At 42.5% G+C, this 26318-nt stretch overlaps 1 protein-coding gene across 6 annotated transcripts in view; it reads right to left on the bottom strand.

The window, feature by feature from the left end:
• Positions 1 to 9036: 9036 nt before the first annotated feature.
• nrp2a (neuropilin 2a) overlaps positions 9037 to 26318 on the bottom strand; it is a 59156-nt gene continuing 41874 nt past the window's right edge. For 2 of the 6 annotated variants that reach the window (XM_061803726.1, XM_061803735.1), the window contains exons 12-18: positions 23548 to 23622; positions 23351 to 23455; positions 20764 to 21029; positions 20357 to 20453; positions 19124 to 19156; positions 12293 to 12358; positions 9037 to 11960 (exon numbers count right to left, since the gene is read on the bottom strand). In XM_061803726.1, the coding sequence (XP_061659710.1) occupies positions 11656 to 11960; positions 12293 to 12358; positions 19124 to 19156; positions 20357 to 20453; positions 20764 to 21029; positions 23351 to 23455; positions 23548 to 23622 (947 nt within the window). In that variant the 3' untranslated portion in view covers positions 9037 to 11655. Of the gene's footprint in view, positions 11961 to 12292; positions 12359 to 15350; positions 17582 to 19123; positions 19157 to 20356; positions 20454 to 20763; positions 21030 to 23350; positions 23456 to 23547; positions 23623 to 26318 lie in introns of those variants that run through there. The other 4 variants (XM_061803742.1, XM_061803766.1, XM_061803751.1 and 1 more) reach the window with 4 other exon arrangements.

Genomic DNA, 26318 nt, shown 5'->3' with positions numbered 1-26318 from the left:
AATTGAACTGCTGAATTTAAGTTTCCCATAAGATTAAAAATTATTCAGGTGTTCTTATTATACAAAGCTTTACACAAAGCATTGTAGTTTTACACTTACTGTCTTTACCCCGTCATTCTTTAATACACTAGCATGCAGTAAATAGCCAAGCCACTGCTTCTGCTTGTTTCCATAACAACTAAAGGTGAAGATGTTATACAGGTGTGGGTGGCAGATCTCATACAGTTACTGCAAAACAAGCACACAAGCAAGTTCATACATGTACATGACACATATTTAATTTACAAACATGCGTTCATCTACCTGACAGACATAAACCCACTCTTGTTGTTTTCCCAACCTAGGTGTGTTTGGAGGGGAAGGCAGGTGGCCCACCCTCCCCTGTGTCCATCCTCAGAGACGTTTTTCCATTCACAAATAATCCCACAACTACGCCAAGTCCAAATTGTTGCAAAAAAAAAGAAGACAGGATGTTGATTTAATATTAACCAGAGGATTTATTTGTTTTCATTTTCTCTATTGTGTCTTTGTTTGTGGCCTTGGTCATGGGAGGAAGGCCTTTGTGCTTGCTTACTTGACCATGATGTGTTTACACTACTTCCTTCATGTGCCCCAGTGGCCTGTTACTGTTATGTCTCGTGGGAGGGACAAACTGTAGCTTGAGAAGAAATGATAAGCAAAATAAGCAAGGCTCTTTGGTTCTTGCTAATAAGGAGTGACTATTTCACAACCATGCAATTTGTTTTATCACTTTCCTATTCACTTTCCTCTTAGAATCACTCTATATATCTGAGCTTTTAATGTTATGAGAATGTAGAGGTTGTATGAGCAGTGCTAAAGGTTTCATGCTGAGAAATTAAGGATACATCTTTCAAAACAGGAACTCAGAATATTTAAGTTTCCTGCATGATAGTATTCAGAAAGAGCGCAATGGTGTGTGTGTGTGTGAGCTTATGTGTGCTTCTGTGTGCGTGACAACGTTACTGTGTAGCAATGTAGTAAGTTGCCATTTTTAATAATTTTTAACTGGAGACAAACACAGCAGCATGGGGTTGTAAATCTACTTTCTCCTTGGTGCAGTTTCTCCACTTTGGCTCCATCACATGAAGCAAGGAAGGGTGTCACCACATTATGATAGCACAAATACACAGGCATAAAATATTAGCTGTGCCATTAACACCCACCCACTCACACCAAACACCTTATCTCACACAAGCCAACACCTCATCTTCCCCCTCCCTCTCCCACTTCCATTCATGGCTTACGACATATTTATGATCACACTAAGAAGATCAGAGTTGTTGCTGTTTTCCTTTCAGCTTGTCCCTTTCGGGGTTGCCACAGCGTATCATCTCAGATGAACGCATATATATGTTTGGCACAATTTTTACACCGGATGCCCTTCCTGACACAACCCTTCTCAGGGAGTGGAGGCCCCAGTGGGATACGAACCCACAACCCCTGGTTTACCAAACCAGTGATCTTACCACTGAGCTACGGGGCCTCTACACTAAGAAGATCAGAGTGAATTATCAAAACAAGGCTGATATTATTTCAAATCAGGAAATAAAAGAGGGCACACGTTCAACCTATTGCACACACTTTCACATTCACACGTTTAATTCACCAGGGGAAGTTCCAGCAAATTAGTACATACTGAATTCCACACTGTTCCACTGTACTGTTTTCAATTACGCCAATAAATATTGGGACATGAACACAGTTATCTTTTTGGCTCTAAACACCACTATGGTTTTGGCACAAGATGTGTTTGGTTGCTACAGACTTTCAGATTTAATTTTAGTATTCAACTCCAAATCAGGTTTAAAAAAAACCTCATTTTTAAAGGCTAGCTTGCTACATACTAGAGTCGTGTATCCTTGGGTGAAGCCAAATTTCTGTGTTAATCAAACACCCCAGCCAGTCGCGAACATTATACTCATATCACTTCCATGGTTCTTGGAGAATCTCTTTGCTTAAATCAATCTCCTCCATTGGTGGGTAAAGGAGGGCAGTTGGCGCAGATGACTATCAGTAATACTGGATGATACGCGGTGGAGCTGCCAAGATGAGAAACCAGAGATCTTGTGTCAGTTGGATAAAGACACACCATCGTACCATATTAAGCTTACTGCTTATCCTCGGTCTGTATCTGTCCTCTTCAACTCAAGATCTCTGGTGACTTGCCCCGCTGTGATATGATTATCTGCTACATTGTCTGCTAGATGACATGACACAGATGACGTGTCCACGCCACCATTATGACTAACTTGCTACTGTGCTCTGGTTTAATTGACACTCGGGTCACGGGAAATGAGGGAAAGAAAGACATATGTTGTGAACTGAACAGAACATGAGGACCGAACCAAAACGGTTGAATCAAATCCTTTGATGTTTTCCAAAATCTTTTCCATCCCTTGTATCTAGGAATTGTGATGATATGTTATGAAATCCATTAATCCATTTTCTCCACTGCTTGTCCTTATTAGGGAGTGGGTGAGCTGGAGAATATCCCATCTGACTTCAGGCAAAAGGTGGGCTACACCCAGAAATGGTCACTGGCCAATTGAAAGGTACATATTGACAAAGAACCATTCATGCTTACATTCACAGTGTAGACCTTTAAAATCTCCAACTAACATAACACGCTGTACCTATTACAGTACAAATTTGAAGTGCTGGGAGAAAACCTTCCCAAGCAAGGACATTCAAACTCCAGAAAGGAGGGCCTGACCATGGATTTGATCCCCAACTGTGAAGCAGACGCACAGAGGCAGTGGCAAAAAAATAATAAAAACCACCATGGTAAATAAATGGTAATTGGACTGCACTTATATAGCACTTTATCTACACTAGCACAGCACCCAAAGTGCTTTACAAAGCTTCACATTCACCCATTAACAGACACACATTCACAGACCAATGGGCGGCTGCTGTCATGTAAGGTGCTGCCAGGGCCATTGAGAGCAAGTTAGGGTTCAGTGTCTTGTCCAAGGACTCCTCTGCAAGTGGACAAGACAGAGCAGGGATTTGAATCAGCGACTCTTCCATCATTGGACAACCCACTCTACATACTGAACAATGATGTATTAACAAGCATTGCAGTATACTCTTCAATTAATCTACCCCTTTGCATCGCTTCAGAATCGCATTGGCAAAATTTCTGATGGAATTGCATTTTCTCTTTAAAGAAAATATCAAGGATGTTGCACTTATGCCAGAAATGGGCGTTTAATGAGGGGGAATGCTGCTTGTTTGTTTCTTGCACAAATTTGTCCCAAATAAATTCTTGACAGCCAGTTAGTCAGGCTTAACTCATGACCACTACTGACTTGTTTTTTTCCACACACATTAACACGTTTGTTGAGATAATAACAAGCGTAACAATGCAAGTCTTTCACATTGCAAGTATAAGACTTGTCTGATGTGCTCACACGGTGACAGCATTTCAAACACGATCACTATGTCGGTAGCAGCCCTTTCAGCATCAAATTGACAAATACAAGTTTAGCCCTTTTCTCTGGCAAGCTCGAGAGTTCATACTGAAAATTTGATCTGTTTTTAGAATTCCGTTCTGTAAACCATTAGTCATTCTTCTTTTGATTTTCTTTATTAAACCTGTCCCGTTAAGCTGCAGGGCCATGCAAAGGTGGTTTGGGGGCTTTTGTTGTTGTTGCTTGATTCAGTTTTTCAGTATTTTGAAATAACTCCCTCACAGGTTTTTTCTTTAATAAACTACTATTTATTTCAAATGCAACTGGACAGAACAGGTTTTGTGAAGGGACAGACAGAGAGAATAGAAATAATTAGAAAATAGGAAAAGAAAAAACTGTAAACAGTGGCACAGAATAACATGCTATATGACTATAATATTACATAGTCTATTTCTAATTAAGTAGTGAAGAAACGTGACCCATTGCATGTAAATTTTCTCTTGTCAAGAGTTTCTGTGCTGTGCCAGTGAGGACGGGCGGACTGGCTTTATCCAGCCATAGTGGAAGTCTGGGCCAGGGCGCTGATGCTGTGTGAGACCTGTTGAGAGAGCACCACTCATGCTCTGGGACTCAGGACGGTCCCGCCAGCAACACCAAGGCACCCCAAGCAGCCCCGCAAGTGAGGGATCAGCAACCCCGGCCGACCACCATAGAGGGATGGCTATGGGGCACCGCTGACCCTCATTCTCTGCCTTCATCCCAGCGATCCAGGTTAAGTTTAAAGCAAGAAAGGGAGGCCAAGACACCTTGCCTGGTCTTCTAGTAAGCCTGGCACCGCATTCCCCAAATTGACTGGTGTAATGGGAAACTGGCAGGGTTGAAGAGTGAAGCAGCTGAATCAGGGGACATGACTTTTTTACTATCCAGTTCACCCTCTGCATTCTCATGCTCCGTGGCAAGGTTCCCTATGTGTGAATATGCCCACTGGGCCAAATATTTACAGTGTTGGTTTTGGAAGTCATTAGTCTTCAACACAATGACACGATGGACGTGCATATGAGAAAAACCAGAAACAATCAACAACGAATGTGACACGACTTTACAGGGAAATGAGGAAAGCAATTAACCTAAACAGCAAAATTGCTGCCACAAGCTCCTACTGGAGTAGACTGACCGCATGCGCTTGAATTGATTCACCACGAATTAGTCCACATACAATATGTGAGGTGCCCCATCAATCCTGTGCACAGCTTTCCTGAGAGAAATCAGGCAGGATCAATGTCAATGTTCCCTATAATTTTTTAAGTGTCTGAGCAAACACACTAAGGGCGGGAGCACCCCCTTTGACCACTGTGAGCAACATCAGACGCACGCACTGCGGTCAATCAGTGTCATCCACTGAAGTTACATGGCTCATTAAAAGGTTCAGATTACGTTCCCATCAGAACATTTTTAAGAACAATTTTGTGTTTTTGCAAACTTACACAGAAAATGTCAAATTAAAACAAACAAAAAAAAAAATACATTGCTGACCACACCAAGCCAACTATGGACTATAAATTTGAAATGTTGCTTCCAACTTTGTTTCATTTTTTTTTTTAACCCACAATGATATCTCCTAAACAGCTTTAGGGTTAATGGTATATTGCCTCCTATACTTAAAATACCGAATTAGCTTTTTGGGCCCTGTATCGTCCGTGCTTTTATCCTCGTCAGGTGTGCGAAGGTGGAATTTTAACATTACACACTCATTGTATTTATCACTTTCAGAGCGAAGGGGGCGGAGTCAGGTAAACCAGGAAGTTGCGTGTGTGGCCGACTCGGGGCAGTAGCTCGTCGTGAGAGGCAGTGTGCTGCCATGATTAAAAAACAAAAACAAAAGAAAACATCAGACTGTATTTCACTGCGCTGGATCTCTTTTCATCTTCGCTGAGAGTGTGCGACAAGTGCGCAAATACGCAGTTGCGCAGCTTAGAGGGAACATTGATCAATGGTCACTCAAGAAGTCTGCAGTGGACGACTCAAATAGACGAAATTCTTTTGTTTGTGGTCTCTGATATGTTGGATAAAGCTTGCCACTCAGTCCATTTCCTCTGTGCTGGTTTGGCCTACTTTGGATTTCCGAGTAGACTTTCATAATTTCCTCCATGTATTTGTTTTCAGAAGGACGATCCAGTGGTGTTGTGTGGATGATAATGGAACAGATGAAAGAAATTGGTGCTTGACTTTGTGCCCATGTAAACTCTTTCAATTGCTGTTGTTGTCTTGTGTCAATTTGCAGGCACATTGGCTTTGACACACACACACACACACACACACCACACACACACACACACACACACACACCACACACACACACACACACACACACACACACACACACGCACGCACACGCACACGCACACGCACACACACACACACACACACACGCACGCATGCATGCATACACACAAACTATGTACACTGACCCATATAGGTGCTTTGAACCACTGGCAGACCCAGTAAGATTATCTGGGCCCCCTTCCCAGGAAGACCACGGGGACGTGGGCATGCTCTGATGTGTGCACGAAATGTATTTCAGAACAGAAGTGTCAGTCTCTACATGTGTTCATGTATTGCTGCTGCAGTTTGTGACTGCGCCTTCGATGCTGTTGAAAGACACAGCAAGATTTTGTCTCCAGGTAGTTCTGTTCTTCTAACTCAAGTCTCTCTTTGAGGATGCATGAAGGAGAAAACACAGGAGTTATTCTCTCTGAAATTTATCCAGAAATGTGGTGCTCTGTGCTATTAATATTCAGCCTGACTGTCTTTTCTATTAGCCAGGGTTAAATACAGTTGTACTATTGTAGATGGAGGTACTTTGGAATAGAGTACTTCATCTGTATGCACCCTTCAATTCATTTTCTTTAGCACTTGTCCACATTAGTATTGCACGTGAGTTGGAGCATATCCCAGCTGAGGTAAAATGCACCCTGGATAGTTACAAGGCCACCGACAGACAACCATTCACAATCACACTCACCCATCATAATCCTGAGTCCTCAAATGTGCTTGTTTTTAGAAAATGGTGGTGATGGTGGTTGGAGGAAGGGTAGGTTTGGATAGTATCAGTCCGCGTAGAAAATCGATGCAAGCATGAGGGGCGCAATAAAATTCCAGAAAGGAGGGCCATAGATAAAATCCAAACCTGGAACCACTCAATTGTTAGAGGTTCTCACAATACTCTGTGCTCCCTTCATTTATATCCATATATTTATTCTACTAGTGTTTGTTTCAACTGTAATGACTGTGCAATGACCTGTGTGCCTGCTCCTCCATCTTTATCTTACTTAATCCCTCAAAAATAATGGACCCCTCCGTACAGGGCACTTAACCACGCCTCCTGACGTGACGTCACGCCATGTGCGCTGACGTAAGACAAACAGTAAAAATGGCAAATACAATACAATACATTCTGAACTGAGACAGACTCTATGCTTCTGATTTCATTCAAATCAACACTATATTATAGATTCTAAATACAATACATTCTTAACTGAGAGAGACGTCATGCTTCAGATTTCATTCAATCATTCACACGTAGCAATGTTTTGCTAGCGGAGAACGTCTCATTCATTTATACGAGACGTGTATTAAAAATCAAATTTAGGGCATATCTTCGTGCAAACACAGTCTGGTTAAGTTTCGGCCGCGAGCCAGCAAGAAATCAATACGTTTGTGCAGTCCGATCATCGCTAAATATCGCTCAACAAAGAATAAGTGTGTCAATCATTCACACGTAGCAATGTTATGCTAGCGGAGAACGTCTCATTCATTTATACGAGACGTGTATTAAAAATCAAATATAGGGCATACCTTCGTGCAAACATATGTTCCGGTTGATATTAGATGGATTTAGTTGATGATGCGGTCTTCCACAAAGTTTGAGCCATCGAAGGCATTTTTTGTACTGGGTCTTCGGTTTTGGAAAGGGTACGAATCGAACTCCACCAACTAGTCTTTCAGGATACCTGTCATCACTATTACAAAGTCCGTGACTACACCTCTTAACCATATTTTTTGTTAAATAACCCAAATACGCGATAAAACGCTAACTAAACCTATACTGGACCATGCAATGTTGTCTGAGAAAATGGCGGGAGCAAAAACGGGCTTTGGTTTATGCAGATCTCTGGCCTCTGATTGGTCAATGACGCGGATTGCGCAATATCCACAGAGGGGTCAATTAGCTGTGCGTTCCAGTTACTTCCTCTAGAGCAACTGAAATAGGCGCCCTCTGCAATCTGGCCTATCGCTTTACATGGCGCCAGGGTCTTTCTTTGAAGGCTTTAGAGGCAAAGAACTCTCTCATCTGATGAAGGAGAGGAAAAGCCCTTGCAGTCAGTTTACATTCCGACAAAACTCAACAAGAAAATCTCCAATTTGGGTGGCACACAAATACTCACGGGAACATAAAGTTAAGTTACATTTGCTTGAGAATACTAGAGGCGGTATCATGGAACAATGACAATCTCGCTGCTTGGGTAATGTCCCGTCGACATTTATTTGTGTGATGTGGCCATGACTGCTTTGGCGGGATCAATCAAACACATGAGCAGATGGCGTTGTACTCCTTCAGTGGACCACTGAGTGCGTTTTATTCAGAGGCGGTAATTGGCGTGCTCTGCTGCGTCACGGACCTGAGCTCACTAACTGCCTCCATTGCTACAAGGCGTCAGCACACACACACACACACACACACACACACACACACACACACACACACACACACACACACACACACACACACACCACACACACACACAGACACACACACACACACACAAACACGCACACACACACACACACACACACACACACACAAACACGCACACACACACACTCGCACACACCTTCTGCTTTGGCACAGCTCTGACAGGCATGCTAACTCCAAGTAGTTACATGTTGTCAAACTTAACAGGTGATGACGTCTGCCTTTTTGACAGAGAATAAAAAACGCATTTCAAGAGTGCAAAGTAGCTGAAAAATGCAGTTAATTTGAGCATGCTCATTAATCGTTCGTCATGACTCCACATCTCCTCCCTTGAGCATTCTGTGCACAATCTTCGGCTTCATTACAGGAATTCACAAAGAAATAGCATGGAAGCTCTGACAGTGTGCACTGTTTGCTAATAAGCTTCGCTTTTAAGCGAGGAAGGACTTTGTGGAAAAATGGAACCGTGTGTGGGAGACTTTGTACACTGTACAAAAAAAGATGAGTAATTGCAAAGTACCATATATTTTTGTCGGTGGTTGTGGGTGGGAGGGGGGTTGCTAGTGGGGTGGCTGAGGCTGAGATACCACACTCTTCAAAGCTTTGATGTAGGAGCTCTAAATGAGGGCCACCAGAGGTCTGGACTAATGGGAGTTCATGCAGATATTAGAGGCCCAGTATCAGAGACTGGCAAAACAAAATATCTTCGACAACATACATTTGTGCACAATTATTGTTGTTGTTGTTTTTTTTAAGGTTTGGTTTGAAAGTCTAAAAGAAAGTTAGTTGGTGAGAAAAAATATGCTCACTTGGTCCTTATTATGGTATAAATCCTTTATTAAATAATCATAACAACAATCAAAACAATCATAAAAAGCGCATTTCTGTACAAACACCCCTTTAAAATAACAGCAACAGCAGCAGCAGTCCAAGCAGTGCAAGAGGAGGTCTTGTTTTCAAATGTGTTTGGTCCCCCTAAGTCAAAAGGGATGCTAACATGGTCACTCTCAGTGTCATGTGACTGTCTGGAACTGGCTCCAAGGCACTTTGAAGAGAGTCAATGTGGTCCAGAGAAGTTAGCCTCAGGAGAGGACTAGTTTGTGTGGGCGTGTGTCTGTTCGATACAGATGCAATGTTGACTGTATACAAAATGTGGACCGTATGGTAGGGATGTTTCTTCATACTTTCTCCAGGCTCAAATACACACCTCAGGCATCTTAGTTAAAGTTTTTGATGGGCTTATATGCCAAAAACATCAGCAAAACGTGTAAAGACGCTATTTTTCAAAAATACATAAAGGTACTGGAATTCACACTCAAGTCAGTGTACTTAACAGCGAAACTTGATGAGAAATCAGCTTTGCGTTAAGGATGACAATGAAGACGTTGATGATTTGTATTTTACAGCTGGTTCAATCTATGAGGTTCCCAAGCTGGGATGCAACACCCATAAATATTTAAGAAACATTTGTTTTGACTGATGATGGTTGTGCTCTAAATACTAGAAGGTCTGTTCTCTTATCACCGTGGGCTACTTCAGTTTTTCCATTTATTTTCATTATATTTTACAATTAATGGCCTAAAAGTGTTTTTCATATAGTTTCTGTAATTATGACTACTACAACATTCGTGTTACACCACAGTGTTCTGACTGATATCAAAATTCTGTTACGTCAGTATCATAGGAATTGAACTCCGTGCCCCTTTACTGCGCAGCAAAGCAGGGCATATTCAGTCCTTCAGAAGGATAAAACTCAAAAACAATTTGCGCCACGATATAGCCTGGGAATTTGCACATTGAAATGTGTTCCATTTGCAAACTCACGAGTAGCTAGGGCTGCAAAATCTTTTGAAATTTTGAAAGTAGCATCACTGCAAAATCAATATTTTCTCTCCTTCTCCCGTTTCAACACTTAGTCCATTTATGTGCAGGGTGTTTTCAAAGAATGCTCACCTTGCTTTATGAGTTCTGAACATCAGTCCATCCATTTTCTGAGCCACGCATCCTCACAAGTGTCGCAGGACTACTGGAGCCTATCCAATCTATCATTGGGCAAAAGGCAGGGTACACCCTGAACTGGTTGCCAGCCAATTGCAGGGTGCATAGAGACAAACAACAGTCGCACTCACAATCATACCTCGGCGCAATTTAGAGTTTCCAATGAATGTATGTTTTTGGAATGTGGGAGGAAACCAGAGTGCTCGGAGAAAAACCCACGCAGGCATGGGGAGAACATGTAAAGTCCACACAGGCGGGCCTGGGATTTGAACCCCCGGTCAACAGAACTGTGAGGCTGATGTCCCAACGTGCCGCCTGCTGTACATGTTAGAGAAAAACATAGACAACATAATAAAACAAACCATCATTGGTCATGCGGTTGAGTCAGGTTTGTGCATTGAATGTTCAAGATCGTGGTGGGATAGGTCCTTCATATGGCTTTTCTGCGCCAAAGTGGGATATGCTCTCACCTTGGTGTCTCCTCAGTATGTCCGCTTGATTTTTTTCCAGGTTAAGGCTTCATGTGTGTCCAGTGGCGTGTTGTCATGCCAATGAGACGAGAACTTTCTGGCTGCACGTTTGCGTCTCGTCTTTGGCACAGAGTTGGAACATATTGACGCGTGGAGTGCTTGACGTTCTTTCACTCACGGCCCATGTCCGCTTCTCCTTGTTTTGTCTCTCCTCCACAGTCGTCGGTCCCTGCCCTCAGCAGCAATCCATAGGATGCACCCACAAAAACTCCTAGACCTTTCTCCATTAAGTACAAAGAAAACATTACCTTTTCTCCAATGACTATAACTCCCCATGTCATTAAAAAAAAAAAAAAACGCCTCACCAACCTTCACACCAGCCACTTTCTTAACCTCTTATCAGCTAATCACTAATTGGCCATGGGCCAAAACAGAAACATTAAACAGAAGGAGACCGAGTGCAGAAATACAAAGTTGTGGGATATTAGTAACTAAAAATACCAGGGCGCAGGGCAAGCCCAATGAGGAGAAGTGTCCACAATGGAAAAAAAAGTCAACAGGTCAGACAAGAGAAGCTAGGTTCTGGGCCAACATGTTCACATGTGTGAACCAAAAATGATGTTTGCTAAGCAAGTTCCTAACCTACCACCTTTCCAACACAATATTTTCACTTGGTATGTGCACTTCCAAAACTATAACTCTTACAAATCTATGACGATCATTTAGAAACATTTCACTTTTAGTGGGGCAGGAAGTGATATGTGTAGATATTTCGATGTGTGAGTCCTTGGAATTGTTGCTTTCACCAAAAAATATTTGACTGTGCCATTATTCCAACAGGAAAAGGATCGCTCTCTCGAGCAAATATGTGGCAAACTTGTTCATGTGTCCAGGGATCCGTTTCCTTGAGGAAGACAGCTGACACGATGGTGAAGCTAGGAGAAAATGAAGACAATCGTGAGTGGCTTTCAAAAAAACATTGTTTTGTCTCTCTTCCTCCTCATGCCTCAGTGCAGCAGCGCTGCTGGTTCAGTTTGACCTTATGCTTGAGGCCGTCGTAGAGTTCAAAGTTGTAGTTCTCCAGTGTGGTGGAGGAACGTGAGGACAGACCACTGTAGGAGCAGGTACAGTATAAGAGGAGACCTGCACACACTGCACCAAGTAGGACACCCAGAGAACTCATCACAATGATCGTGACAAGAATGGGGTCCAACGTGTACAGCCATGAACTGTCCTTCTCTGAGGCTGGAGTCACCGGCGGTTCCAATGATGGCAACGCTGTGTTCCATTCTGGAAAGTGTAAACCTAGGACAGGACCAGAGTGTGTCAAAACGTATCCATCTAATTTCTGAACCACTTATCCTCACTAGAGTCACAGGCATGCTGGAGCCTATCCCAGCTGACTTCGAGTGAGAAACAGGATAGAGCCAATCACAGGACACATATAAACAAACAACCACTCACACTCACATTTACTCTTATCAATTAGGCATGGGGAGAACATGCAAACTCCATACAGGCATGGATGAATTGGAACCAGGGTCCTCAGAACTGTGAGGAAGATGTGCTAAAATGTTCTCCACAGTGGTGCTACAAATTTTTGACATTTTATAAAAAGAGACATTTTTTTTGCTTACCTCCACCTAGTGGTTCTCTGCCACTCACGAGCTGCACATCTCCAAACTGATTAGGTGTCTTGACTGCTAGAGAGAAGCACAGAACATTTGTTGCCTTGGCACTGATCCAGGCACATCTTTTCACATGCACAAAAATACTTCACCTGTTTAGCTTCCTCTGAATCTCAATTTATCAGTTTACCATTTTATGGCAATTTGATTTGGTATATGGCAGAAAAATATTATAGTATAGTATAGTATAGTATAGTATATACAATGAGCATGAGGATTTCTAACTCACAGTCGAGAAGTCCAAAATTTTAATCTCAGCTCAGAGACTTGAGTGCGGGTATACATGTTGTCCCTCTGCATGTATGTTTTTTTCTTCATATCCTAAATTTCTCCTACACTCTACATTTTTTTAGATTTATTTAAAAGTCTAACGTGACGTACACACAATTGGGCCTCCTTCATGTATCTTCTCTTCCGATCAGAGACAGCAAAGGCCAAATTATTGGATGTTTAAACTGCAGTGTATGGTACTTTAATACTATTTTTTTCCTCCAACTTCTGCTGGCAAAATGTTCAGGGCTATCGTAAAATTTAACCAGTCCAGTATTTACGAGTGCAAATCCAAATCTGCTGAGTAACATCGTGATGTGAAATGGAAAAAAAGCTAAATAGGAAGCAACATACTGTACTTTCTCCAGACAAAAATACATTGAAGAAAATAAATACTTAAAAAATCATGGAGGGGTCTGAAATTTTCATCGTAGATGCATGTCCACTGTGAGAGAGATAATCTAAATAGAAAAATCCACAAATCACAATATATGGTTTTTAACAATTTATTTGTGTGATACAGCTGCAAATAAGAATTTGAACACCTGTCTATCAGCTAGAATTCTGACCCTCAAAGACCCGTTAGTTTGCCTTTAAAAGTCCTTCTCTACTCCATGTATTATCCCGAATCACATGCACCTGTGTGAAGTCGTTAGCTGCATAAAGACACTTGTCCACCCCATACAATCAGTAAGACTTTTAACATGGCCAAGACCAAAGAGCTGTCCAAAGACACCAGAGACAAAATTGTACAACTCCACACGGCTGGTGTAAAAAGGTCCACTGTTGGAGCAATCATTAGAAAATGAAAGAAGCTAAATATGACTGTCAATCTCAATCGGAGTTGAGCCCCATGCAAGATATCACCTCGTGGGGTCTCCATGATCCTTAGAAAGGTGTGGAATCAGCCCAGGACTACGCGACAGGTCTTGGTCAATGACCTGAAAAGAGCTGGGACTACCGTTTCCACGGTGACTGTTGGTAATATACTAAGACGTCATGGTTTGAAATCATGCATGGCCTAACCCCCTGCTTAAACCAGCACATGCCAAGGCCCGTTTTAAGTTTGCCAATGACAATTTGGCTGATGCAGAGGAGCTATGGGAGAAGGTTTTGTGGTCAGATGAGACCAAAATGGAACTTTTTGTTCATAGTTAGATTAACTCTGTTTGGAGGAAGACAAATGATGAGTTCCATCCCAAGAACACCATCTCTTTTGTGAAGCATGGGGGTGGTAGAATTATGCTTTGGGGGTATTTTTCTGCACATGGGACAGGATGACTGCACTGTATTAAGGAGAGTATGACTGCGGCCATGTATTGTGAGATTTTGGGGAACAACCTTTTTCCCTCAGAGTATTGAAGATGGGTCGTGGCTGGGTCTTGACAATGACAATGACCTGAAGCACACAGCCATGAAAAAAAAGGAGTGGCTTCGTAAGAAGCATATCAAGGTTCTGGTGTGGCCTAGCCAGTCTCCAGACCTAAACCCAAAGAAAAATCTTTGGAGGGAGCTGAAACTCCGTTTTTCTCAGCAACAGCCCAGAAACCTGTATCATCTAGAGAAGATCTGTGTGGAGGAGTGGGCCAAAATCCCTCCTGCATTGTGTGTAAACCTAGTGAACAACTAAAGGAAATGTTTGACCTCTGTAATTGCAAACAAAGGCTACTCTACCAAATATTAACATTGGTTTTCTCAGGTGCTCAAATACTTATTTGCAGCTGTATCACACAAATAAACCATTAAAAAAAATCATATATTGTGATTTCTGGATTGTTCTTTTTAGATTATCTCTCTCACAGTGGACTTGTACCTACAATAAAAATTTCAGACCCCTCCATGATTTCTAAGTTGGAGAGCTTGCAATATAGTAGGGTGTTGAAACACTTATTTTCTTCACTGTAGATGAAGAACCGGCTGTACTGAGTTTTTTTGTCTTGCAAGTCAATCAGCACAATAAAACTTACATAGAAGAATGCGATATACTGTAATTACCAGATAAGATAGCACAGTCAAGGGTATTGCCCTTTCCATCTGAAGTCAGCCAGATAGGATTCATTTTAACCAAGACCCTGACATGGACAATCGCTAAAGGAAATTGATGGATGGATGGATGGATGATTTGGTGTGTTTGTTGTGGAAGAACTCGAGAGCTCTGATCGAAACCTAATCATCTGAATCAAGCCAAACATAGGTGTGATGGAATATAACTATTATTTCCTTTCACTTTGACTTTCTCCATCTGTAACATCATGGGGAGATTGTGCAATACACAGTATATGAATATTTTAAGTTTGTGCATCCATCCATTTTCTGAGCCACTTATCCTCAAAAGGGTCACGGAATTGCTGGAGCCTATCCCAGTTGTCATTGTGCAGGAGGCAGGGTACACCCTTACCAGGTTGCCAGCCAGTCACAGGGCACATGGAGACAGACAACAGTCGCACTCACAATCACACCAAGGGGCAATTTAGAGTCTCCAATTAATGCATGTTTTGGAGGATGTGGGAGGAAAGCAGAGTGCCCGGAGAAAACCCACACAGGCAGGGTTGGGATTTGAACCACGATCCTCAGAACTGTGGGGCCAACACTCTACTGCTGTTCCACCGTGCCACAGAAGTTTGTGAATATGAACTATAAATATTGTTTAAGTGCACTGACAAACTGTTACATTCAAACAGTGTTTAGAAATGTAATGACGGGTAGTTCTTGAAATTGTAGAAAAATATGACTTTATTAATTAGAGAGATCATTATGATACATTACTGTCAAAAACAGTCAAAATGTAGCATGTAGATGTTATAAGACGCAAATGTGTCATCAGATAACGAAGTGTCCTTTAAAAACAAAACTATTCTCCTTTAAGAGCTGTGTATTAAGTGAGTGATGACGTGATGGAGTGTGGGTTGTGCATTCGCTGTGGTTGGCAGGCCTACTGGAAGAGGAGTAACTGCTTGGCAAGGCACACATCTTGATCTGAAGTGTTGCGATGACCAATGTTTCCAGGTCAACTGAAGTTGTCAGGATAGAGGATGTTGTAAGTGCGGTAGAGGGAAGAAAAAGTGCATTGCGGAGCCTTAATAAATGTTATCTGTCCATTAACTAATTACGAGTATTGGAGATTTGAAGCAGAACAGTGTCAAGCCAGGTGTCCAGTCTCTCCTCCTCCCGTTGATTTAAAAGCACAGCATCAGCCAAAACCACTCAGGAGAGAAAAGTGCCGCAAGTAAAAGTGGCAACGCGCGTCCTGCAGAGTGGCATGCGATGTGCTGTTCAGTTTTAAAAGAGAAGACATTAAGAAACTTAGCATCATTTTGGAATTTCAGTTTGGAGTCATTAAAAGTGACTGCTGAGGGACACGCTTTCTCAGTAATAATGTTGTCAATAAAAATATTCTTTGCATTCTTTTGCTTGCTTTAACTGTGGGTATTAGCCGTTAAAACAGCTCAGTGGGTTGAAACGCAATGATTACAAACAAAAAGTGTGCCTGGTTCGGGAAAAAACAAAATTGGTTCTGAAGTATTTTTTTTTTGAAGAAACACAAAGTCATGGTTTTAAAAAAATGACAAAAAAAAAGACAATGGCCTAGCAATAATATGACCATGACAGAAACTTATTAGACTCAGTGAATCAGATTGATGTGATTTCATTCCTATACAGTAGTGCTCATAGCCACTGTGGGGCATATTTTCATGGTATGTAAGAAAAGCTTTAATATGCTGTGATGTAATAATTAATTTTAGGAGAAAACATTTAACCGCATTCACATACAATTCCCATGGGAATCATAATTTCTGGCTTCTGCCTATAAAGAGAAAAAAGATCAGCAATGATTTTTCCCTCGGTTTTCATGATGCCTTGCTCAGTCTTTAAGTAGACACCAATAGGCCGAAGTTGCTATAATGCCACTCTTGGATTTGTAGTCGCAAACATCAAGAAAGGAATTACATTAGACAACTGTATCTATTTACACCCACAACCTAACTCTGCTTGTGTGGCTTTAAAGATGCGGAGAGGAAATCGCAAGTGGGTGGTGCGATACGTAAATGGGAGAGGAGAGATGTGCTTTATTGTGAAAGACAGTAAGAGCATAAAAACGTAGTGCTGACGATGGCTGCATTCATCACTGACTGACGCCTTTTCAGAAGAGTTTCGTTGTTTCTCAAATATGCACATGCTTGTTTGGAAATGATCATGGAGCCCCTCCTTCCCACCGCCACTAGAACAGGTCAAAGTCCAAACAAAACTATTAATGTCTCCATCCAGATTCATCCTGCTGTCCGGGGGTCTTGTTTTAGCTGGTGGTTTGGTAGTGCTGCCTGGCTGAACCCAGCCCACACGTCTATGTGGAAGTCCAAGCTGGGGGAATTTTGAGAGGACGTTTGGGGCCTGAGGGGCAAGACAGTATTCAGTGGGCCCTAATAAGCTGCTCAGATAAATAAATCCTCCATTCCAGCCCCGCCATCAGGATAAGCAGGTCATAGTGTGATGCATGCCAATCTTCCTCAACAAAGCAAAGAGGAAAACAAGCAACCAAAGAGACATCCAGTAGAGTACACCCATTTGTTTTTGTAGACTTCCATCATCAACTGTGCAGCTGTAAACTGATACATTTGTTGAGCGGCTTTCAGATATCAACTTCACGTGTACACATCCTGCACACAAAAACAATCAAGCCGAACTGCTCATTTCAGCAGAGGGTGCGGTGTCGGTCCCGGCTGTCCAACCTCACTGTCAGCACAGGCTCCACCCCTGGGGCGGCCATACTGGAGGACCAGTTTGAGTACTGGAAGCATTGCGAAGAGCTGTGATAAGCCACCGATTGTTGGCTCTTCTTAGTGGCCAGGTGTCGTCTGCAGCAACAAAGAGCTCTGACCAAGATGGCCACAGCCAGGATGAGGAGGGTGGCCCCAACAGCCATAATGTAATACCAGTGGATGGGGAAGGGAGGCACAGGAATACCTCCCCCTGGTGGAGAGATACAGAATAATTGGCCGACAGGAAAACGAGAGGAGTGACGCTTCATTACTGAAAGTCTGTTATTTTCTATCCCAGAGAGGAGGCGTGCACCTGAGCATGCACAAGCATGCTGAGTGGAAAAACAAAAAAAGAAATACCCACAGCCAAAGAAATATTTAAATGCATCCAGGTGCGTAAATGCATCTTTTGGTTGAGGACAAATTTTCACACCAACATCATCAACTTTAAATCAGTCCAATTGTTAAATAATCAATGAAAATGCTGTTGCGTTACTTGACAACTCACAGCAACATGATTTGGTGTGAAAGCAAGTTGTAATAATTAGTTTAAAAGCACCCACACACAGTTAATTAGGGAGCTTTTTCCTCTCGTTAGCCCCTTCAACTACATCCCCATGCAAGACTCACACAGACACCACATGGGAATTGAGTGCGGCCAGAGTTCACTTTGAGCTGATGCGGGATCTGTTATTTAACTGGCTTGGCTTGGCAGATAGGCTTCAAGCACATACCTCATGTTATTCAGCTTTCTCACTATGCCTTTCTTCTCATGCATCAGCCTCCAGGCCAGCCCTCTCCCCTACAAGCCAAAAGCTTTTCACAATGTTGCCCATGGATTGAACTCCTTCTCCATTTATTGGTGATGAACTAACCTAACTGCCTTCCAAGAAGCCTCTCTTACAAGATTCCTGAGAAATCTACAGTACAACCCAGGGACTCAAGAAATACATTTTATTAGCATGATCGAAATCTGACTCTGACTTAACTTAAAAGACGTGCAGAGCAACAATCAACTTTGAGGAGAGAAGCAGAACTGCTGCATACCACTACTGCAGCTTTAGACTATGCACGTTCATTAGGTGAGCTGCCGAGCGCAGGGGCTTGCTGTGTATATACATGGCCATATTAATGTGTGAAATGTAGGGGAGGCTGTGAAAGAAAGATGTAGGAAAGCTAAGGTGGGTGCCCACATGATATTTGCAGTGACAGGAACCACCAAGCTCTTATCTTATTGGAGGACATTATGAGATGCCAGAGCACAAACATCAATCTCATAGATTCCCGCAGGATGGTCTAAATATTTTTCATGAGGCGGACAGTAATTTAAAGACCCTCAGGCTCGGTCTGTGAGCCTGCAACCGAGAACATGAAAAAGATATTTTTTCATATCTGACTGCCCGAGGTATCCTTAATTTCCCTTGCGTTTCATGTAACATTTGCTCTTTTGCCAATGTCTTGTTTCCATTGGGACACAATTAATTACTGAAATAATCAATTTTTCAGCTAACCAACATAATCTGGCATTTATCAATCAGGTGTTTAGTATTTGTTTGGGGATTTCTACATGCTGCTCTAGATGTGGACTTGTATTCATTCAGACATTCTTGCAGTGTAGTCGGCCATGGGATAGTTTGTGCAGCTTTTATAGTCGTTGAGATGTTTTGGTGCTGCCAAGCAAAAACCCACACCCTGGTGCATACTAACGAGCAGAAGCAGCAAGGCCAGAGAATAAGTGACATCATGCACTCACCGGTCATATCTGGAGAGATGGCGTTGATGGGTTCTGTGAGGACAGTCCGTAAGTACGTGGAACAGAGAGAGAGGGTGAAAGAGAGAGAGAACCGTGAGATAACTTTACATATGATTGAAAAGCCAGCCAAATGTCAAATAAATGTCACAAGACTATCAAATGCTTCCGGAGGAAATATAAGTTAATTCCTCAGAGAGCTCACATCAATTATGGCCTTTACTCAGCTCCAGTGTGACAATGTCATTTGTGTGAGGTAGGACTAGCATGCATTTCAAGATGTTAAATCCGAGTCCAGTTCAACTGCAGAACGTTGTTTGGGAATCCACAGAGCAGAACCTTCACTTTGACTGCAGGGAATGCAAACACAAAGACGTGACGCGTGTATGTACATGGGATGGAGTGGGTGGTCAAAGGGGGCTTGGGAACTGGCGCCTTTTGGCAGAAACACCAACGTACTGTGAAAAATTCCACTGCATTGAGTGATAAGCAGCATCCCAGCATGCTGTGGGAGTGGCGCAGGAACCCACCTCGGCTGTCATTTTCTGCTTTCTTGACTGCTTGAGCTGTTTAGAGTCTATACGCACTCCATGACTGATGCAAATTCAGAGAGGCAAAAGCACACACAAGATGCCTGATGCACACTGGCTGGTCTGGCTCAAAAGCACCATTGATGTCAGGCAGAAGATGGCAGCAGGTTTCTAACTCTGCAACTCAAGGTCGGTCTTTGATCTGCTTAAAACCCTCTCCAAAGCCCTCTCTCAAGCCAGATTAAGGAAGCTGCATTGGCTCTCGACTCGTGCCAGCCGCTCCACCATTTGCTTTGGAAACAGCCTGTCGAGTAATTCCCTTTGACAGCTCGGGAAAAGCTCTGTTTACAAATACGACCGACTTGTGCGCATGAGAGATAGAGGGAGGAGAGAATGAGGATAATAGAAATCTAATGAAACATAGATTAGCATCGCTGGGACCCACAGGGCGTTTATGACCTACTTTTCCTATTCTTTTTTTTTCTGGAAGAGTTTATACACTGCCCCTCCTTCCCTTGCTCTGTCTATTTCACTTGTGTACTAGGTGGGTGTTTTGGAATAAAACAGGAGGTATGTTGGGGGTGTTTATCACTTCACATTCATTACAGATGCCTTTAAGAGGTCTGAGTCGAGGACCGGTGGGTCAAATAAAGAACAAAACAGTACACCTCATGCCACATGATCTGTGTGGGCTTCTGCCACTTACGTGTGCACTCCTCCAGTGGTGTGCTGGAGCTCATGTGGATGTTGTCAATCCAGACCTGTCCTCTAGTGCTGTGCGTGAAGGAGCCCTCCATCACAACCTAACCACCAACAGGAGAACAGGAAGAAGAAAGAGAGGAAGAATGGAACGCAGAAGGCAACACAAGGGACAAAAAGGAAGAAAAGACGGGGATGAAAACTTAATAGATTGCTTCCAATTTCAAAGCAACAACTCATACTTGCAATCATCTTCCCCCTCACTTGCAAGCAACTTACTAATTTATGAGAACATCAATATGATTGCTCTGAAAAATGCAACTCCACACAATCATGCAACCCGAAGAGACAGTGTGACTTCTTGTAGGTTCTATTTATAGCTGACTAGTAACAGTGCAGGGAATTCATCACTACCTGGTAGTCTTTAGGTGAACGAGGCAGGATAGTGCGGCCCTCCTTCCAGACTGGGCCTTGGTCATCTTTCAGAGACCATAGGATGGTTTCCTCATTGTGGGAATCCCGCAGCAGGACTCTGAGGTGCCCCCGTCCCCCCCCCCACATTTGGTAGGAAAAGAGGAGGCAGACAGGCCCGGTATCAGCTGCCACCAGGGGGCTCAGGAGGCGGGCTTGCTGCTGCTCTCTCTTTGGGCTGGCTTCAATATACAGATGACTGTTGAGCTCTGAAGAAGTTGTAGCACCATGAGTTATCTTTTTATTTAAATATTAAATGTGTGTACATGAGCAGCAAGCATCAGGACTGTAGCCAAGAAAGTCCCAGGAAATCAGGTCAGAAAATTGCTCTAAAATGTAACAAAACTGTTTGAGTCAAATCCATGTTCCCAGTAGTGAGCTTTGATGCTACTCAGAAACAATAATGTTTTCATTTTTATTTATTTAGCCCTGGACGCCAGAGAGAGTCAGTATCACCACACTAAGTGCAAAAACCTGTATTTTTAAGGTACAATATATGGGCAAATTGATCACACACACACACACACACACACACACACCACACACACACACACACACACACACACACACACACACACAACACACACACACACACCACACACACACACACTGTGCATGTTCATGGTTCCAGTGACACAGTAATCATCATCAATCATCCATGTAACTAAAGAAAGGCCCAGTCCTTCATCCTTATTCTCACTAACACTACATTACTTTTAACACAATTGGAAGCAAGGGCAACAAAAAGGACAAGAATCATTCGTTCCTTACAGAAATGATATTGCCATTACCCACCTTCTAATATAATAATACACAAGTGTAAACACAGAAAAGTGAGACCTCCCTTCGTACATGGGAGCGGAACCAGCCAAAAACCTGCAGGGACAATTGCTTTTCATTTTCCAGTCAGTCAATGATCATTTCCGGAAATCTCCGGCAAATCAGTCATTGAGGACATTTAGCCTGCAAATTGCATGTGTCATTTTGAGGGATCCCAATTTCTGATTTAGTGTATGCAATCATCGGATGAAGATTAGAGTAAATGGGCTTGTGGGGTTAATTCTATATCTTAAAACACGGTTATCTCCCCTCACTGTGTGAAGTAGAAATGTATATATGTGTGTGTGCACAATATTTTGATGAAAGCATGCCACGCAGACATGTCATTATGAAACCAGGGGACTGTTTTATATTGTGGTAAAAAAAAATGCAAATCCTTCTCCTAAATTGTATTTGAAAGGTTTTAGCCCTTAATTTTTCTCCCCTAAACACATTCTTCTACTTGCTGGCCAGATAGCTTGTAAAAAAGACTGCCTGCAATGCAAAGCAAAAGTGAACATTATTTTAATCCATTTCATAGCAGATCCTTGTGGGAACCACAAATTCTTCTACATGCTACAATGACAATAAAGGCTTTCTATCCTATTCTATTCTATTCCCATTGCGATAAACAATCTTTGCCATTGTGTCTTCATCAGAGATAGTTTATGTGAGAAGAAGATGGTTTGCAGATTTGAGAGGAAGAAGATGTCGACGGTGATTTGACAGGAGTAAATTAAGGATCCTGTAGTGGCTGGGATTTGGGACCTTTGACATGAGCAAGGAATTCAAAGACTATGTAGTGACTGTGGGCGGCTGGAAATGATTCCTTGTGCACGAAAGCTCCAACTTGGACTAATCTAAGGAGAACCTTTGAATGCTGTGTTGAAAGACGTCACTTTGAACCCTATTGTCAGAGACAGCGTGGTGCTCAACAGGTCACACTGGCCTCTCTTTGCTTTAAGATCAGATGAACATGATCCAGGTACTATTCAACATTCACCAAAAAACTCAGTGAACTATGTATCCAAGAGCATCTAATATCATGCTAAGAGCTGTACTTTTGATCTGCTAATGTATTAAGAGAGAGAAAGAGAGGGAATGATTTCTTCATTGACTTCTAAGTGGTTGGAAGTGTTCATAGCATCACTCTACCCGAGGTAGAAAATAAGCAGAAAGAGGTCCTTGAATAATGGGTTTTGTTTGGAATCTCCTCTTCTTTTTCTACAGCTGGTGCCTCACATACAAGTGTGTGTGTGTGTGCACGCTTCTGGCACAAAAGTAGCGTGTCTGGCACACATGTCTAAATTAGACTGTTTTAAATTGAATGAATTATCTCAGTCACATTGAAAGAGGAATTCAGTGAAGTTGCATGAGCACGAAAACGACTCTATTTAATTGTAAGAAACGCTATCGTGTCTAGACTCAGTGATAAATTCGACTTTAATACAATTCTGCTTGTGCAATCTTCTGTGAACAAATGGAATTTTGCCTGAAGTAGCACACATGTAAGCGCCGCAGTAATTAGAAACCTTGGAAGCGCTCACGGTTGCCCATTCCATGAGCTGCTAAACCACATTGTATTTGCTGCTCTATCTCGTTGACTGATGCCCCTTTAGACCTTTTGTCCATCAAAAGCTCACTACATGGAGAAAACATCAGATCTTTGACAGGTGAGCAAACAGCGGTGCAGACATTTGAGGACACTCACCATCACTGTGCATGGACCAGAGGAGGGGGGCACTAGGGTCATGCATCCATCCACACAGACCATAATCAAAGTCACACATGCCTTCTGCTGGTGGAGCGGTGACCACTGTAAAGTAAAAAGGAGAACAACCGTGAAAGCCAACAAGCGCTAAGACCCCTTCTGATAGCACTCCTGCGTCAAACCCGGTTTGGTATTACCTGTGGTGGATGCCATGGGAGTGGTGGTCTGAGCAGGAACTGTGGCCATGGTTGTATCTGCTAGTGTGGTAATTTCTGCAGGAACAACAGGGTCATTAGATTTAACAAAATCATTCGACGCAACCAGTTTCAAACACCTGAGAGTTTGGCAGTACATATCTCCAGGAACCTCTAACCCAAAATCAGATGAGCTAGGTTCCACCTTGACGCAGCACAGAATACTGCTAGTGTCATGGCACATAACTCTTTGGTGTCACATTTTGGATGATGTTGTTGTAGATCCTCGACAACAGACACATGATAAGATACCACTTTCATACCAATAACGAGCTAAAGTCCACCAAGCCCCAATCCCATGCATAAAGTCAGAGTTTCCACACAAAAAGACAAAGTGAGAAAATGACAATTGAGAGTATTACAGTGGGCCATGTGTCAGATTATTTCTTGGCTGAGAGCAGACACTTCTAGGGGTCTGTGTTGGTTGCCTGGCAACTGGTCCTAGCAAAGCACTTGTCTAGCATAAACAGCAAATGAACAAGTTTGAGGGTACGAGGTTTCTTTACAATGTAAAACACAGATAATGTTTCCATATTCTTTCCCTTGAGGATCAGCTCATTTGACAGCAGGAGAAGCGGCTTCATATCATCAGTACATAAGTAGGCACATATTATATGAGGCTTGTGTGATGGATGGATGAATTGGTGGATGGATGTGTAAAACAAACTCCCCCTGACCTTGGAGAGGGAGAACATACTCTGGGATCACTCAGTATGTGACAAGGACGCACACAGACATTACAAATGTCTCCCTTACTTTATAGCTAAATGAACAACAGACTAACTTACAAACATCCTTCCATTTTCAACACCGCTTATCCTGGTTAGGGTCACAGGGTGCTGGAGCTTATCCCAGCTGACTTCGGGCAAAAGACAGACTCAACCCTGAACCAGTCAGTCACAGGGCACCAAGTCCAGCACAATTTTATAAAAAACTTTATGAAAAAATGTATTCTCAATCGTTTCAGAGGTATTCATTTAACAGCGTGTTTATTATAGTATTTTCTCCAGTTTTCTGCAGTTGTACCTACTGTTGTATTGTCTTAAGTATCTAATGAAAGTGTTTCTGCTTAACACCAATTACAGACCCCTTGCTGATGACATTCCACTTTCTGAATCACTTGTGACATCCTTGAAGAACCATGAAAGGCATTGAGGAGACCAAATGCTGTGGTCTACTAAAAGAAACTCGCCGTGAAAGGGACTATGACCGATCTACAATTGCAGAGATGGCTGACATAAAAGCGCTGATGCAGCTGGCGAGGGCGTGTGACATTAACGCCGCATTTATGTACCGTCCTTTATGCCAATCATTAGCCACCTAATGACGCTTATCTCCCAGCACACTCAGCTGTTATGGCAGGACACTTAGAAAATCAAGAATTTCCCTTTCACTCTTGTGATATCATTTGCTGTTTTTAATCAAGTATGACTCCTAGGTCCCTGAGATTTTGTGGAATATTATAGTTATAACCTGCATGTTAGTGAATAAATGCATGTGCATCAAAACAAACAGCCTTATAGTCCATTAAAATTCTCACCAGCTCCTGAGAGCACAGTGCTTTCAAAAGGTCACAGTGTAAATGTGTTGACCTTTCCTGGGTGACAGGAGTGTCATAGGCAGTGGGAATAAGGCTGACTTGTGTGATTGTGGGCATGTGGATGTTTGCCTGGAGAGAACTCGCCTGACTATTGTACTTTGCCCTAAGGTACCATTCTTGATGGGAACAAGGAACATGCCACATGCCAGACAGTGTAGGTACTTTGTAATGCGGAAAATGACCTTCCACAATGACGTGTTGCCTTACATTAAGTCTCTGCTACAGCTGCAGGTGATGATGCAATTCATCCTAATGCATGAGATGAGACTGAAATTTAGAGCAGGGCTCAAAGATTGTAAATTAAATCGTAAATTACCAATAAGTGCACATGCCCACCCATTAACACCTACAAGACTCAGCCAGTTCTCATGAGTAGGAGTGTGTTGGAAGTACAGTGTAATGGTCTTTTTACAAAAGGACAAAAAGCTTTGTCTTCATCACCGAATTTCAAGTATATACAGTAATACTCCCAGACACAAACGCTGCTCCTTTTAACAGTACATACGTTTTTTGTGAAGAAAAAACAACAACAGTATTTTAAGCAGAGTATATTGCCATGTTTGTTCAGTATGCTTTGGAAGGACTGTTTTCTGTCACTAGAAAGTATTCCCTTTCAATTTCAATATGGAATTTTCCACTAAATTGTCATGAGATTAAAATGATCTTTTTCTCTTTCTTCTGCCAGAATCCCAAATTGTGTATGCATGTTGTGATGCAGTGGCACCAGCCGTTTAATTTGCAGATGTGCACGTGTGAACAATGCGATGCTCCTCTCAGACTGAAATAATCCTCATGCATTTTGCATTTTTTGGACAGAGTACATTTGCAAAAGCAGTGTTGTGAGTGTATGTTTGTGTTTGTGCACAAGTGAGATATGCAGAGGATGAGATGGAAAAGACGGGAGTAAAGACAAAAACATTTATGAACCCACGCACAGGGCCTCAAAGGGGAAAGAAGTACAACCATGTCTTGGGATGGTGAGAAGGATCTTATTATACACTTCTGCCACAGCTCCTACTTTCAAATGACCGAACCAGGAGTCAGGTTAAAAAATATGAAATGGAATGTGAAACCTGAGAGGGCATCAGGGAGGGCAGAAGTGAAGGAATACACA

The sequence above is a fragment of the Syngnathoides biaculeatus genome, chromosome 2 (genome assembly GCF_019802595.1).
Source record: "Syngnathoides biaculeatus isolate LvHL_M chromosome 2, ASM1980259v1, whole genome shotgun sequence".
NCBI lineage: Eukaryota > Metazoa > Chordata > Actinopteri > Syngnathiformes > Syngnathidae > Syngnathoides > Syngnathoides biaculeatus.
The sequence above is the reverse complement of the archived record's forward strand: the minus strand, read 5'-3'. Positions and strand labels throughout refer to the sequence as shown.